Consider the following 16252-nt stretch of genomic DNA (forward strand, 5'->3'; position numbering starts at 1 on the left):
GTGTGAAGGGGAAAAAACAAACGAACAAATTAAGCAGATGCTCAGATAGTTCAAGCAAATAAACAAAATTACTAGTTTCAACATATAGGAGCAATATGAGGAACTACAGAGAACTGGCCATGTTCGCGTTGGGCTGGACGACACTTTTCCATATTCTAATAAATGTCTTTTTCCCCCCAACTTTGAACTAGCAATACTGAAAAGATCTATTGGTTGTTAAACACACCCGCTACAGTCCTGAGCCAAGTCTTACCAGGAACGCAAGAGCCCATCTACGGGAATTGCCATGACTGTCTGTAGTGGGGGAACTAGAAAAGTTCACCATAAGTGACAACTTCTTTAATATCGCACCATACACACAGGCAATTAATTATTATTCTGGTAGTCCCATCAATTCTATACTAAGGACCCAGTTTAGGGGCACCCAGGGCATGGTGTCTGAAACCTTGGCCTAGAATTATGCTTCACCCGGGATTTTTACTTTTTTTGGGGTGAAGTTCACCCTGAGCAAAGTTCTGTGGACGTTTCACACCATGGAAAACTCTGCAGCACGTTCATTAGAGGTAACAGAGTTAAGACACCTTTATGCCACTCAACAGTAAAATGACAGCCAAACAGTTTAGGCTTTCTTGCTACTTTAGGACAAACAGTGATGAAGATCCTCATGTACAGTTTTGTTAATACAAAAGTGACTTTATCTTCCTAAAATTAGTTGGAGTTACTGTGTTAGTAAAAGGCAGAGCAGTGTTTAGAATGCAGAACATTGCCAGCTTATTTGACAATATACGAAACAGCGACTTATTAGGTAAAAACAGGAAACGAGAACTCGCAGTTGGGGACACCATGTACAGTTAAGCAAGATAAGGAGGTTTTATATTAGCAGAAGCATCACACAGATCAGACAAACTTTTAGAGACTGGTCCTGGACAACCTCAGAAACAACTGAAGTCGCATTTAAGGGAATCTCAAAATGTACAGCAATTAGGATGATTGAGCTCTTTGCAATAGAGGGGCTGAAGTAAAAAATACTTAGTAACGGGGCTTTAAGTTCTTGTTTCATGTTTGTGGTTTTGGGTTTGGGGTTATTTAATTAAAAGTTTCATATCCACTGAAATAGTTAGAGGGTCCAGAGGCAGAGACTGCTTGATATCATAAAAGCTGATGCTCTTTACTGGCTGGACTTAAGCGCTTGCTTAAAATTAAGCATAATTCACTAAAGTGTTACAGAACGATGCCTTAAGCATACACTTTAAACATCTTACTGAAGTAGGATCTTGCCAATCACTGAGAGTTTGTTGTTTTATTATTTATTGTATTCTTTTTATCCCAAACCCTACTAATGATATCTATTTTTGTAAGAATATTGTAGGGCTTCTTACTTGAAAATGATCTTCAGTAGCCTTGCCACCCATGTTAAGAACATTCAGAGAACTGGCACGCTTCATGCTGCAACCAGGACAGTGAACATGCAAGGATAAACCCATCAGAACAGCTGAAAACTAACAGCTCTAAAAACACAATATAACAACGAGCAATGCACAGTTACGGGAGTTTGAACGATGCCCCAGAGCTGGTCTGAGGGACAGCCTTAAAGACAACTACGAACAGGTTTATATTCAGCTCTAAATTACATACAAACCCCCCAAAATTCCAAGCTCCTCAGAGCTTAAATAGTTCAGTCAACTGATTTAATTTCAATTCAAAATCTCACTTTTGAAAGCACATCAAGTTAATACACTGACTTAGCATTTTTTTTTAATCAGCTAATTCTGTTTCAATTTTATGCAGCTTCTTACAAAAGCATCACAACATTCAGACAGTTTAGAAAAAACAAATGTGAAACATGACTAAGTTTGTCACATTGGCAGCATTTAACTTGGAAAAGCTACAACAAATGTTAGTTTAATACTTTCTGCCTCATCTAGGTAAGTCTCCAGAAATGTATTTCAAAACGAATTTTAAAGTCCTCTACTTTAAACATTTCAAAGTGAAGGGAAATAAGATGGTTGCTGCTATGACCTTTGGCTGTGCTTGTGGCTTTACACCACTCTGAGCAGCCTCACAACCACCCGGCGAGTACTGAAAGCAACAGATGAGGAAAAAATCACCTACAAAAGAGCTACTGACAGTCAAAATATCACTGTATTAACTGTAGCACCCACTGCTGTTTGAGATGAGAGTTACTAATTTAATTTACATTTCTCAAACATGTACAAAATTTAACAAAAATACTTTCAAGTGTGTAATGACATTCAACATCAGCCTTCAGCTTCCCATCCTCATGGTGTCTACAAGAGGAGTGTCTGGTGTCCTCATCCCGGTGTCTGTACGTCACTCAGAATGCACGAGACACGCTTTGGCTTTTCACCAGCTCTTCACCTATTCCAAAAATACTGAACGGGGATTGGAAGGTAACGCTATTCAGACAATGAGAGCCCAATCCTGCAGGGCTACCCACAGCTTTGGAGACAAGTGGCTGATGCCAAGTCTCCAGTGCCTTCCAGTAACATGGAAAGGTTTATCCATACAGATCACATTCGGTATCTACCAGTTTTTCTTTCTACTGAAGCAAGACTACCAACAGTCAACATCAAGCTCGTGTTTAAATGCTTTTGTAAAGCAAAGGCTTAGCAGAATAATGAACCAAAACACTATCAGAGGCGACAGCTGCCATGTATCATAGCCTTACTGGTTTTCTAGCATTAAATTTGAACGTTTCAAGAGCCAGAATGCACAGAGTTTAAAATATTTGACATGAGTGTTAGCAACAACAAAGCAAGGACTCATGCATGGTATGCACCTCTCATTTATTCATAGAAATGTACAACAAAGGTTATATATGGAAGTCAGTTAATTTGTAAAACACAGAATATTACATAAAACTCTCAATAAGAGCATAAAGGTTTATGGAAAACATTCCAGGGAAATAGAAAATCCATCAATAAAAGTTAAGACGGATATTTTTAGGTTCTTGCTGAAGTGCTAATTAAAATATCAATGATTATCACATGCAAGATACTGGGGGGGCTGTTTGCTTTGGGTTTTTGTTTGTGGGGTTTTTTTTGTTGTTGTCATTTGTTTTTAAATCAACATACGTAAGAACTTCAGTCTGGCAAATGCACTTTTAATTCCCTCCATATTAGAAACATGATTGCCCAAACAACAAGGACACATGCAGTTGCTTTCCTGGTGGATAAGTAATAGCAATAACAAAAGCTTTTTTTTCCTTTTAAATTACCAATATTAACCGTTCTGCTAGATGATCAAAATCTTAAAAGTAAAAAATCAAACCTAACACTCGATAAGAAAAGTTAAGTTACTGCAGAACTCAATTCTGAAATATGATAAATGAAGAAGTGATACCATGCTTCAGGTATTGTATGTTTCAAAGGATAGTTTCAAGAGATTTGCTCTTTGTCAAAAAGGCGTTTGCATGATTTTAAAGAAACAACTTCCCTGATGTGTTTTCCACTTCATTCTCCTCAACTTTCTGTATGGAGCAACGACATGAAAACTTTCTTTCCTGCTGTGATATTAATGTATTTCTATTTGAGTATTTCTCATTTCGAATCGCAACAGCACTGTCAGTTACTATTTCCAGAAGCGCACTATGTGTGTGCCACACTATGGCAAGAGGTGTAATTCTATTTCAAGATAGAGAGACACACAGGCAGGGAAGGCAGAGGTGCACCAGTGAGGAGGGAGGCAGCTAAGTCTTCTACCTACAGGGGCCAACTTCATGGCCAAAATTAGTTATACATGCTATCTCATTATTCAGCTTATTGAACACGCTAAAAACCAAAGGTTTGCATAAGAAAAACTGAACATCAATTTTATTAAATCCCGGAGCAGGAAAAATAAATAATTCTATTTAGTAAAGTTTCTTCAGAAAACAAAATCAAAACGGTTTCTTGGAATATCAATATGCACAGCTATGCTTCACGATCCACAAAGCTGGTGTTTAATACCAGGGACTTTAGCTAGTTTTAACAACAAATGCAAATATAAATGAGGATGAAAAAGTGTCTATATCTTACAAGAAAATACATTGTAATATTTGTTGTCTTTACACACTCAACATGCATATCTACATAAAAGCCCATAATGCAATACACTTATTGCAAGTTTTAAGAATAAATGATTCTTTGAGAACTACAGTGACACCCAAGAAAAAACAAGAATGTTTTGTCAAAAAGGGAAAGCAAGAAAGACATTGCTTTGTTTTCAAATTTGTCTCACATTAATGTCTTTATTTGAGGAAATCTTATCTGTTGATAGAGACCCCACAATACAATTAATGTTGATGTGGGTAGATTACTTCTTCAGTGGTCAAATACTACCAAGGGCAGGCGATAAAAAGGCAGAGGAGTTCTGATTGGACTCTGCAAAGCCAAATTTCTCCAGTTACATGTACACATAATCTTCTACACCTGTAACCACAGAGTTACTTTACCTGCAGAGAAAGTTACCTCTCTTTACTACACAGAACAAGGGATTAACTCTTGGCTTTTAAGAAACTGAAAACCTTTCCATGTCCCACAAATATGAGGAGAAAATGCAAAATTAGCTATGAATCCATGCATCTATTCACACAAGAATATACCTGAACTATCACGTATGAACTCTAGAGAGAGCTGAGTGGAAACAGAGTACCATTGTATAAACATGCTAATATTGAAGAGAAAGAAGGCAACCTCTTTTATTCTATTTTGGCTTGCATCTGCTTGTTTTCCGTAAAGCATTTTACATTTACCTATTTCCTTCTTCTAAGGACATGCTTTTCACAGTTTATTCCAAATTCATAGTCTCAGAGGTAGGTCTTAAATGATCTATTAATAAATGCAAAGGCATTTTTGACCTTGACTGTGATTTAATGCCTTCCACATCGAGTCTCCGGCAGCTAAGAGTGAAATTTTAATTAACAATTCTAAAAATCAGATCAGGCTGAATTTGAAAAAGATACCTGAGGAGGAGAATCTGATGTGTATAGCAGCTGTTCACAATGTTTTACAGCCACGTAAGAACAATAAAGCATAACTGGACTTGAGTACTTACAAGACACATTGAGAACCTGCCTCCAGATCACTGTCTGGGTATCAACATCATCATCAACTACTATATTACTCATAGATCCAGCTGCTCCATCAGAGCTCCAATTTAACATTCTCCACATTCCTCCACATTCTCCAATTTAACATTTTAAAGCACAAATTCAAATTCACATTGTCATTTCCTGCCAACTGGGTGAGTTCCAGTTTTCCACGGCAAGGGAGGGAAAAAACCCCACAAAACAGACAGCACTGATGTTGTGGGTGAGCGGGAACACCCGCAAGAGTGATGGTGAATAAACAGTAGGACATCTTAACATTTCCACTTCTCTGCAGCAGCCAATAAATGAGGAATGTTTTTATGCATTTATTAGAAATATTACGTACATCCAACTCCATAATCACATGGCAAACTGGAAAGGGTGAGAAGTCAGATTCATTGAAATGTGAATTTTTGCCACTGACTTCACTGAGGCCAAAATGTTTGTGAGATTCAAAACTAGGTTCAAGTTTATCAACATTTTCCTCTGCTCTCTGATATCCAAGTTTTCCAAAAATAGAAACTGAGAAGGGTTCAAATCAGTAATTCCTGTTACATTCACAGCAATATATAAACATATTAAGCTATACCAGGAATTCTAGTTGTGGGTTTACTGTATTCAAGCTTTTATTGTAAAAAAACAGTAATTTTTATAATTTTTTGCTGCTTTGTGAGAAAGGAGAATTTTGCAGGTAACCAACATTTACCAATAATCCTACGTGGCTTTTCTATTCTTCTAGTAGCTAAAGCAGCAAAAAGGGAAAAACCACTGTTAAAAATTGAGTTAACTCTTGAAAGCAAACATACTTCCTCAGATGCTACTGAACTTTCACTGTAAATTTAAGAGATTATTTTCCACTTTATTTCTCTTTAGGATATAAATCCCTACGAGCTGCAGTTAGCTAACCAGAGAAGCAAGCGCTGCTCTAGGTGCTGCACGAGGCTACAGCGGGGGCACCGACCGAGGGCACAGCCCAGAGCAGATAATTACCCTGGATTCTTTGGTTCACTGTCTCGTGAACTTCCTCCCTTCAGCTTTCTAACCAGCTTCTCACTGCTGCGTCTAATGGAAGCCCGAAGTTTGCTAAAGGAACCACTGCGTTTTAAAGATCCAGTGCCATCCTGAAAAAAATTGAACACATGTGAATCTGCGAGAGTTTATTGCCCTCCCCCAAACCTGGCTCAAAAACATTTCACTGTTAATTTTTTTTATTGCTGTTAATATATACTTGGTACAATTACCTAAACACATAATATCATATGCTACAACCTTACCAAAACAAAAGGATTCCTTCTAAACTGCAACAAAGATTTCTAAAATGTCAAGACATGCTCAAGCCATTATTTAGAATAATTAATAAAAACCCACCAGAGTAGTCAAACAATTCACCATCACCATGTTACCTTTCATATGAGTGCATTGTGGTTAACATAGTACAAGCCCCAAGCAAAAGCATTCCATCAGTCTAAGAAAAAAACTGGTTTATTCATTCTAAACATCTACATTATTTGCAAACATGCTTAATTAATCCTAAAATCCTTAAACAAAAATATTTCTTGATCAGAAACATGTATGGTTAAATGTGCTTCATTTTAAATTTCACCAAAGAAAATGTAAAACAGGATTAAACTAATTTTTTATACATTGCATTCATGTTTTACACTGCTATGCTGATCCAAAGAAACTTCCAACTGACCACAATAATATTTTTAAACGTTTTACTCTTAAAAAAACCCAACAGTTTAGTAAGATTAGAAGTGACCGCCTCCTACTTCATAGAAATCCTATGTGATTATGAGAGAAGAATTGTAAAAGAAGAAAGTAAAGAACTACTAAGCAGACAAAGACAGACGCCTGAGTTGGAGTGAGTTTATTAGAAGTTAGAAAGACAAATACACAAATCACTGAACACCAAGATTAGTAGAGAAAAGCATAATTGCCAAAATCTCACACAAAGACTAAACAGCAATGCTACTTTAGAATAATCATAAGTGAAGACATCCAGAGTTCCATATTGATGTTAACCATGTAATAGGTCTCTAAATACATTTTAAAGCACTTGGAGAACATGCCTTACTGTTACGGGTTTGGTTTTGGTTTTCTCCTGTAAAGATCACCATCATGCCATTTCAATAATACCTTGTGTGACACTTTTAACTACCTTTTTTCCATAGTGAACAGCTACTTATAAAGTTCATTGATACTTTTTTTTTTTTACTAATGTATTACACAGCAAATGGTTGTAATAACATTTTGTATGACTAGATACATATCTGGCAAAGCTACACGTGTACAGAAATAGAAAACTGAAAAAAAAAAGACAGCAGCACTGAAGGAATGGCCAGTTTACAGGGAAGTGTAGCTCTGACAAGAACCTTAAGGGGTTTGCTAAAACACAGCAGTCAGTACTGAAGAGAGAAGTTAAAGCTTGAAGATGGTGCACGCCCGTCATGCAGGAGACAGTATAAGAATCACAAAAGGCATCTAGGCCTGTCAGAAACGGAGAGAGAAAAACTGAATGAAACTGTTGGGAAAAATTCAACAGTTTTCAATTTTGAACAGTTACGTTTACAGTATTTCTAGGTCACATTCAAAACATATTTTTTTTTCCAGAGTATTTGGACAGAATGTACAGCTTTATACTGTTTCGCCTATACACTAATACCCGACTTACAAATGAATGATGTTGTGCATTCCTTAAGTTAGAATACAAAACACCTTTAAGAAGGGATAGCCTTAGTATTACATTTTATAAACAAATAAAGGATTTTTTTTTTCAGCTGACATTAACAGAAAAATAAAAATAAAGAAAAAAAATACAACAGAAGAAAGGAACAGAGCAAGGTGCATTCATTTCAGCTTTAACTTCTGTCGGGAATTTTCCTTGAAACAAAACTGCAAGAAGAAAGAGGTCTCCCCCAACCTCCAGACAATGAAATTCTGTTCATTCCTTTAAGGAATTAGAATCCAACTGAGCACGTGAGTATTTTTCAGAACATATCTGTCTGTGTGCATATCATCCAAGTGGAAACGTCTGGACCTTCCCTAATGCAGTGAGGCAGCTGAAAGAATCCACCTTTAAATAGAAGCTGTGGTTCAATTTACATGCTTTCCATTCTCAGTGTTAAGTACAGAAACCATTACTGATAGTCTTAAAAGATACTGGTGGCTTTGAGAGCCTTTACCTACAGCAACTGGAGTGAGCAGCAATTAAAATTATTCTTGGAAATGGCAAAATGCCTTCCTACCAAGTGATTAGAAGATCTAAATCTGACATTTATGTTTCAAACTAAATTGCATCTATTGTTCACACATTTAAAAATAGACTTCAGCTTTGCAGGGTTGAATAAATTGAGATTTAAATTCCAATTATAAGTATTAGATCAGGTTAATTATTCCTGTGGTGTTAAACCACTGATGCTATAGTAGTGATGATGATCCAATCAACGAAGGCAAGACAAATTTGGTAGGTACAGAGCATAACTTCTATTGTGCTGATGAGCACATTAGGAATGAGCAGACAAGCTCTTGGGTACTTCGAATCTGAAATAAACAGTGAAACACTGACTGCATGATTAACAAAACACCTTTAAAATACAAGCTTGGGATACAAAAAAAATCCTAAATCCAGTTTAAACAAACGAAAAACCCCACAGATATACCCTTTTCTATAGGAAAGATTAATTGCCAGATTTTATGTCGCTCAGAATGAGAATCACCTTATTACTTTTGCTTACAACTCCCACCACCGTCTCCAGCTGTCTGCTACGATGCTCTGACTGACACGTCCTATTAAACAAGGGCAACTCTCCCCAGCTGGTCTATGGTAGTGAAATTTGTTTTTGTTTCACACCTGAAAGTGGACTGATGTGCCCAAAAGCTTATCTTTTTGAAGCATACAGTTTAGAATAATAAAAGATATTTCCTCACACTAAAAACATTATCTTAAACTGTATCACAACACCATGATGACTTTTATCTGTCCTCCAACTGGTTGCCAGATCAATTTACAAAAATGCCAATTACAAATACCCACTGTCACTTTTAACATATACACATAATAAGGGACAAAAATCTTGGGATTTCTACCTTGAATTTTTAAGACAAATAATTTATTTGCATTTTGGACTATCTTTTGTTAACTTTATTGGATGAACTTTATAAATAACATGTAAACGTGCACTACACAACCTCACTTAGCACATTGATTTTAACATCACTGACAGATTTATTTCAACATATACTTCAGTTGTTTTTGTAAGAACGTAAGACGTTACAGTAAAGTAAACAATACTTAATAGGGATTATATTCCCTATGGATGTCACTTAATTACAATAAATCTTCCAAAAAACACTTTCACTGAAGTTTGTAGCTTTACATTCTCCACGTATTTTCCCTGACAGCCAAGAACATGCGTCAGCTTGAGCACTTGAGAAGAGTTTAAAGGGAAAAGGCCTCTCCCCAGGCTCTGCACACACAAGTATTTGCCTGATAAAAAAAATCTAGTGTACTTTACGAATCAGAATACTTTGTCTGGAGGGAACACACAAGGGTAAAAAAACTACACAGTATAAAGTAGAGGGAAGAACAGCGGTAAGATAGAAACATCAGCAGGGTAGAGGGAGAGAGAGTTGCCCACTTTATGTAACACACACAATAGAAAAAAACCTTCTCTCAAGAGGGGGGAAAAAAAGAAATAAAGCTAAGAATAAAGCAATGCCACTTCAGCACACTAAAAGTGGAAAGTTTCTTTGCCTTGAGAGGTCAAAATTTAATTTTTCAGATCAACAAATTTTATCACTGAGTTTGATTCAAATATTGACCTAGAAATACTGTCTATTGCTTTTCCAGAAGGCCTTTTCAATCCAAAACCTGCATGCTTGTTTAATTAATGTCAATAACAGAAAAAAAATGTAATCCATTTAGAACATATAGTCATGCAAAGTACAGTGAAAATTAAGGGAAGAGTACAGTACACAGTTCTAATGCTGAATGGGCAAAATGAGCATTAAAAAAAAGAGTTATCCAACCTTACTTTGGCTTGGTTAATGATGCAGTATTATTCACAATAGATGCTGATTGACTGTCGTGGCACTGAGAACACCAATGCCAATAAAACAATAATAGACGAAAGCAAAGATGGAAAGAACACTCTCCTCTAAGACTAAAGCAGTATGTATTTTATCAAGTGTTTTTTGGAATGCTAAACTTTGTCTCATGTGGCTACAAAAAGGAAGAAAATTAAAAGATTGCTATTGTAAGAGAATCAAAACTTCAGAGCACTCAACGTTGCAAAGTAGGCTACTTCCCCTCCCCTAAAGCAAAAGCAGGCGACACCACTTCTATAATATAACAGGATATTTGCAGAAGGGAGTTAGTTAACAGTGCTCTATATATCCCATTGCCAGCAATGGGATAAAACACAGGAAAGCTGGTGACAGAAGCAAACTACTACATAAGCCAGATCAATAACCCAAAGCTTGAATTGCCTTTCAAATAAAGGAAAACAATGGTTAGAAAACTGCATATGTAATCACATATATATATGTTCTTACTTTATGACAAACAGTGTTATACAGTGAAGCCAATATATAGGAAATGAATAGGAACAAGCCCTGACTCCAGTGAAATTGTAATATGGGAAACTGATATTAATATTTCACTTAAGAAATACGAAGTTACTATCACATGTTATGTGATGGCACTGTCTCTTAAAACAGACTGTATAGCAGCTTGAAGAGGAAAGACTGCGACTTTAACAAGTCGGGTAACGCAGAAACTGGATTTATTTCAGTGTTAGACTGAACACTTTCATTTACTCTAAAAATGCTAATATTTAATACATCTCTATAGCAAATGTTCTTTGTAATTCCAACAGATGCAGTATTTTTAAAGAAACATTTAAAATATGGACCAATGTGGCATCAAAAGGAAAAAAAGCAAAAGTAAGTTAATTGCCAGAATATTTCTAGAGTAAAAAGAAACCACTGACAAGCAATTGTACACCAGACCACAACCAGGACACTCAATCAGCATTAAACAACTTAAATACAACTGCTCAGGATTCTTGAAGAAATTTCACTACTCAGGACAACAACAGAAAGGATGTTTTAAAAATATTACCCTTTTTTTTTTTACATTATGTTATAAAAAACAAAATGGCATTCTTCATTTCTTAATTGATTCTGCAAAATTACAAAATACAAAATAGATCAACCAAGAAACTACTGGGAACGCGACAGGCTGGTGAATGGACAACCACGTTTGTTATGGTGATAATTTATCTAGGCTATTTTCTTAAACTGTGTACTGTACTTACCCCGTTCCATTCTACGCTCATACTCACTTCCTCGCCGCCATCAGGACCACTCTCGTACTTTACCACGTCAACATTGAGGCTTTCTCGGCTTCGCCTTTTTTCTATGCTCTCAGGGTCGTTCAGCACTTCAGCAACTCTCTGTTTATGAACATTGTCGAGACCCTGAGAATTAGATAAAATGGGAAAAGGTTTTATTACGAGCTGTATCAATCTACAACTTACAATAACCACACCCAGAAGGAAGCAACTCTAACACCCTGACTCTGCTTTCAAAGGGCTGTTGAGTTGACCTTTATACATTGCAGGAAACAATATATCATGAAGTGCACCAGCAGTTTGGTAGTCTGAAAATTCAGTGACTTGCCATTCTTTTTGTCCTTCCTTATCACTTGTCAGAGCCTCATGATGTTTATGTCACTTACCTGGAGACATCTGGCCACCGGCTTAATAGTTAAGCAATTTATTGATCATGAACAGTGAATGCAATTCTCAGCTTTCCACCTATTGAATGGTGCAGTGTTCACCTACCTTTGGAAAGAAGGTCGCAGATGTCTGAATATCTAATACTTAAGACACTGGTTGTGTTATTTAAAAATACAGACATGACACTTGGCACAGTACTATAATCTATCCTTCAGAAAAAAATAGAATAGAAAATAAGCTGGAAATAGAACAGACTATGGTCAATACAATATGTTTACTTTGTATTAAAGAACGCACATCAATTGCCAAACAATCCTTTAAGTATCTTACAAGTGCTAAAATACCTCCTATGAAAACCCTGTACTAAAAATAATGGCAAAATCTTTAACACAAACTAGTAAGTAACCAAGCTAAAATCACACTTATTTTCAGTTTTGTTTTCTTTACAATAAACCTACTCCACACCATAAATGGTATTTGCTGACAGGAAGAAAGCCCAGATGAATACTGTAAGACACATAAGAAAATATTCTGCATCTTTCATTGTGCAGCATTAGCAGCAAACACAGCAGGGGATCTGTGCAAGCCCATAAAGTCTACCACAATACAGAAAGTGAACATCATGCCAAAATACTACTTAAAAGTGCATGAAAAAAAATGAAAGTTGTTTTAGTGGCACGGAAAAATCAGGTTCTTCATTCCCATACAGCTGCTTTCCAGTAACTGAAGAGCAAAACAGCCCTCCCGAATGAATTCTGCACACAAGGAAGCATGAGACCAATATATAATGATCAAAAATGTTCACTTCCATACCGCTGTATCAAAAGTGGCTAGAGCTCTCAGTAGAGAAGTATGGGCTCAAAATGGCTTTTGCACCAACCCCTTTAACAGCACAGAACACAAAAAGCATTAAACTATTTAAAATCATCACTTAGGAGGTGATGTATCACCTACAGCCTCTTACTTTCATGACCTAGAATAGAAAGGCAGTGTTAAACGCTGCTAGTAAGACAGTTGTTTACTACATGTCCAAATCCACTGCTGTGTGTAATGTCATAGATTATGATATAATGGTATAGGTGGTACATGATGCACTAATGCAAATCTGAAGATAAAATAGCAGCAGCAAGCCTCCAGCAGGCTCTATGGAAAATGGACACAAGGACCAGTTTTGGCAGCAGTACTGGCAAGCCAGACATGGGCTGATTAAAGAGGAACTCTGAAAGAGACTTCTCTAATAGCAAGATCCTCCCATCCTTAATTCCCAAATAATCAATTCCAAGCTTCATAGTTGAATTTTGAACTTGAAAAGCTGGTGTTTGGTTTTGTTTTTTTTTTATATAGAAAAGAAAACAAATGTAACTGCAAGTTAAGTTTTCTTCTAGTCTTCTTATTACTATTATATCATGCCAATTTATCCTGGTTGTATGTGTTCACACTAAAAAATCATCACATGTAATGGCAACAGTAAAACTAAGAACCAAAACAAATATGTTAAATGCAGTGCACGTTCATTTCTTGTCTTCAAATCATATTTAAATGGCACACCAGGAATGAACCTTCAGTAAAAGTATGTGAAAATCCTCCTCAGTAGAAGAAACGTACCTCTGCCAACTTTTCTCCCAGATCCATACTTTCCTCTTACCAGTTTCCTTCCATTTATTTAGCAAACATTTGTGAATTTTCCATCATTTTTTTTGTGGAAGAGAGAACTTATGCCACCTTATATCACACGGAACTGTTGCTGAATTCACTAGAGGAGCATGAGGTTTGCCAGGAACTTTTTGCTCTCTCCTTTTTCCAGAAATCTGCTTCTATATACCTCAAACACTGCAGCATCATTCTTTAAAATACAACTCCAAATCAGTATAACCAATAAAAGCAGTGTATTATGTAAGTCCGTTTACTTGAATTTAGAATCTGAGTATAGAAATTTACATGGATATATAAGAAAGCAAAACAAAACAAACCACTTCTGAAAAAAAATATACAAATCTTATTTACTACTGCAAAAAACCCCCACCTTTCCAAGTTTTTTTATTCGCTTATATTCCTTATTTTGCTTTCCATTTTAACACTGACTAACAAGCCATATTTGCTTGTCTAGTCTTACCTACTTTTATAAAAGACATTGTATCAAATCACCCAAAATAGAAAGGAAAAACAAAAAGCCAGTGAAACCTCAACAAAAACCTTCTGAGACGGTGAAAACGTGTTATTTGAACAGCAGATCAGAGAGCAGGGACAGCACAGAACTTCTCCACTTTAAAAGAATAATAATCCCCCCTTAAACCATAATATCTGTCCCATCAGTTTGCAAAAGTAATAGGAACAGCAACTTGACAGATTTAAAATAGCCTTCTGAAGGTCTGCACCAGTCAGTCAGTTGTGTGCAGAAACAGAACATCTGTAAGTTTGACAACTCCTTACTAAAAGGAGTTTGCCACTGTCACGGCAAAGGAAATGATCAACAGAAACTCTCCATTTTCCCCTGGCTACAGTCTCTCTCCCAGGACACAGAGCCAGCTGAGGAGTGCAGGCCAACATGCTTTCTGCTCTTCCATCTCCAATTTCAACCCCAATTTGAATCACGCCCCCAGTACACGGTGCCATGGCCCAGCAACTACCAGTCTGCATGTGTTAGGAAGGTACGAATTTATCACCACTTCAGACGGAAATAAGAGGTCAACACCAGGCACTAGACACTGAATAGCTAAAAGTTCCCACATTCTGCACATACGATACACACTGAAGTTGAAAATCTGCATGAGCACAATGCAGAAATACCATTCAGGCGAATTGTCATACTTGCCTGTTTACGGGATCTCATTGCTGCCTCTTCTAATGTTTCAGCAGCTTCAAATTTGCCCTGTCGTCTGTAAAGTGCCCCAAGGTTCTTTAAGGTAGTTGTTACTGTTGGACTATTCAAAGGAGAAAAAAAAAAGCGTGCATATATCTACATACACATTAAACTCAATTCACAAACTAATAAAAACAAATTAATAAAGCATTTATGATATTTTTGGTAAATATTTACTGTATCTCATTAAATACACTATAATGTACATGGAAAATCCTGTTACCCCCTTTCAAAGTGCATTAACGGCTCACACTGGGATTAGCTGACAGCCCTGAAACTGGAAGCTGGTAACCTGCCTCTGGATCTACTCCAGGAGAAAACTGGAGTGCTATATCCTCGTGTTTCTCAGATGCACCTTGAGGTGAAAATTTAGCTCAATCTGAGTGTGTCCAACTGAATAATTGTGAAGCTTCCATAAAATACGCCTACTCATGCATACAGTGACCACTACAGCAGTGTGTGTTAGTCACAAAACAAATTAACAGTTCATCAGCTTTGACTGAATACCTGTCTGCAGTTTCTATGCATTCAAACTACGCTTGAACAACAAGGGAAACCTACACAGTCCATTAACAAGTATCACACTCCAACAAGATATTTTTGTTTCAATGACACAGTAAGAATTAGCTCAGCCACAGTATTGTTGCTTGAAGTTTTGCTCCAGTAACAGCAGATAAAAGATTTCCTCATGCATTAGAATGAACTAGTACAAGGAAACAAACCAACCAAATGTATTGCACCCAGAGTTTAGGATGGAGAAGAAAGAGGAGATTACAATAGTACAAAGTTTCTGTTGCTTGTTACACAAACTTAAACACTAAAGAAATTAAAAACCCTCCCCTAACATTATCAGTACTAGGTGCAGGCTTTTTCTTAAATTGCACCACCAGCACATTAAAAAAAATGAAGCAAACAAAAACATCTTCTACCAAGTATAATCTAAGCTGAACTCCTTGTTTCTCTTCTTCCATTTTGAAGTACATGTTTTCATTCACACTGAACTATATTCTTCAAGCTTTAGGAACTCAAATAATGCTGAGTTGTGGCAGTTTAATTTTGTTTTCCTGTGCCAGCTAAAAAACTCGAGGCTCCGTTATTTGTACAGTCTTCTTTTTGCTTCTGGCTCTCTCTAGAGTTCTTGCTGGGGCAGGAAGGGCACATATGCCAACCAATGGTATAAAAAGAAAGAGACATGACCTGTGTGTCCACATGAAGCACTCCCAAGAACACAACTGGTGAAATTTTATGTCACTTACTAGATGTAACCAGCCTAGATCAAAAGCAGCCTCAGGACTTAGAAACTGACACTGTGTTCCTGAAACCCAGTCTTGGGGCCCGAATTTTTAGTACTATGGTTTTCATAACCCTAAGCAAACAGCTGCTTTGGTTTCATTTTTAAACATTCCTTAATCTGACGTTTCTGGATCCTGGGTCTTGCCACGTTGTTTGTCCTGTAAAGGACAATTACCCACCTGTCAACTTTGCAAGCTTTGTACCAGCTACCATATTCTCCAAAAGACGTGCCGTCTTTTTGCTTCCCCTAAAAAAAGTAACAGTGAA

The 16252-nt window shown here is 36.8% G+C and overlaps 1 protein-coding gene across 9 annotated transcripts in view; it reads right to left on the reverse strand.

Annotated features, from left to right (window-relative positions):
- KLC1 (kinesin light chain 1) overlaps positions 1-16252 on the reverse strand; it is a 49791-nt gene that overhangs the window by 4840 nt on the left and 28699 nt on the right. For 2 of the 9 annotated variants that reach the window (XM_065063355.1, XM_021292390.2), the window contains exons 11-15: positions 16165-16232; positions 14645-14753; positions 11410-11571; positions 6080-6210; positions 1380-1446 (exon numbers count right to left, since the gene is read on the reverse strand). In XM_065063355.1, the coding sequence (XP_064919427.1) occupies positions 1380-1446; positions 6080-6210; positions 11410-11571; positions 14645-14753; positions 16165-16232 (537 nt within the window). Of the gene's footprint in view, positions 1-1379; positions 1447-6079; positions 6211-6944; positions 7604-11409; positions 11572-14644; positions 14754-16164; positions 16233-16252 lie in introns of those variants that run through there. The other 7 variants (XM_065063362.1, XM_065063363.1, XM_065063357.1 and 4 more) reach the window with 6 other exon arrangements.

Source organism: Columba livia, chromosome 5 (genome assembly GCF_036013475.1).
Source record: "Columba livia isolate bColLiv1 breed racing homer chromosome 5, bColLiv1.pat.W.v2, whole genome shotgun sequence".
NCBI lineage: Eukaryota > Metazoa > Chordata > Aves > Columbiformes > Columbidae > Columba > Columba livia.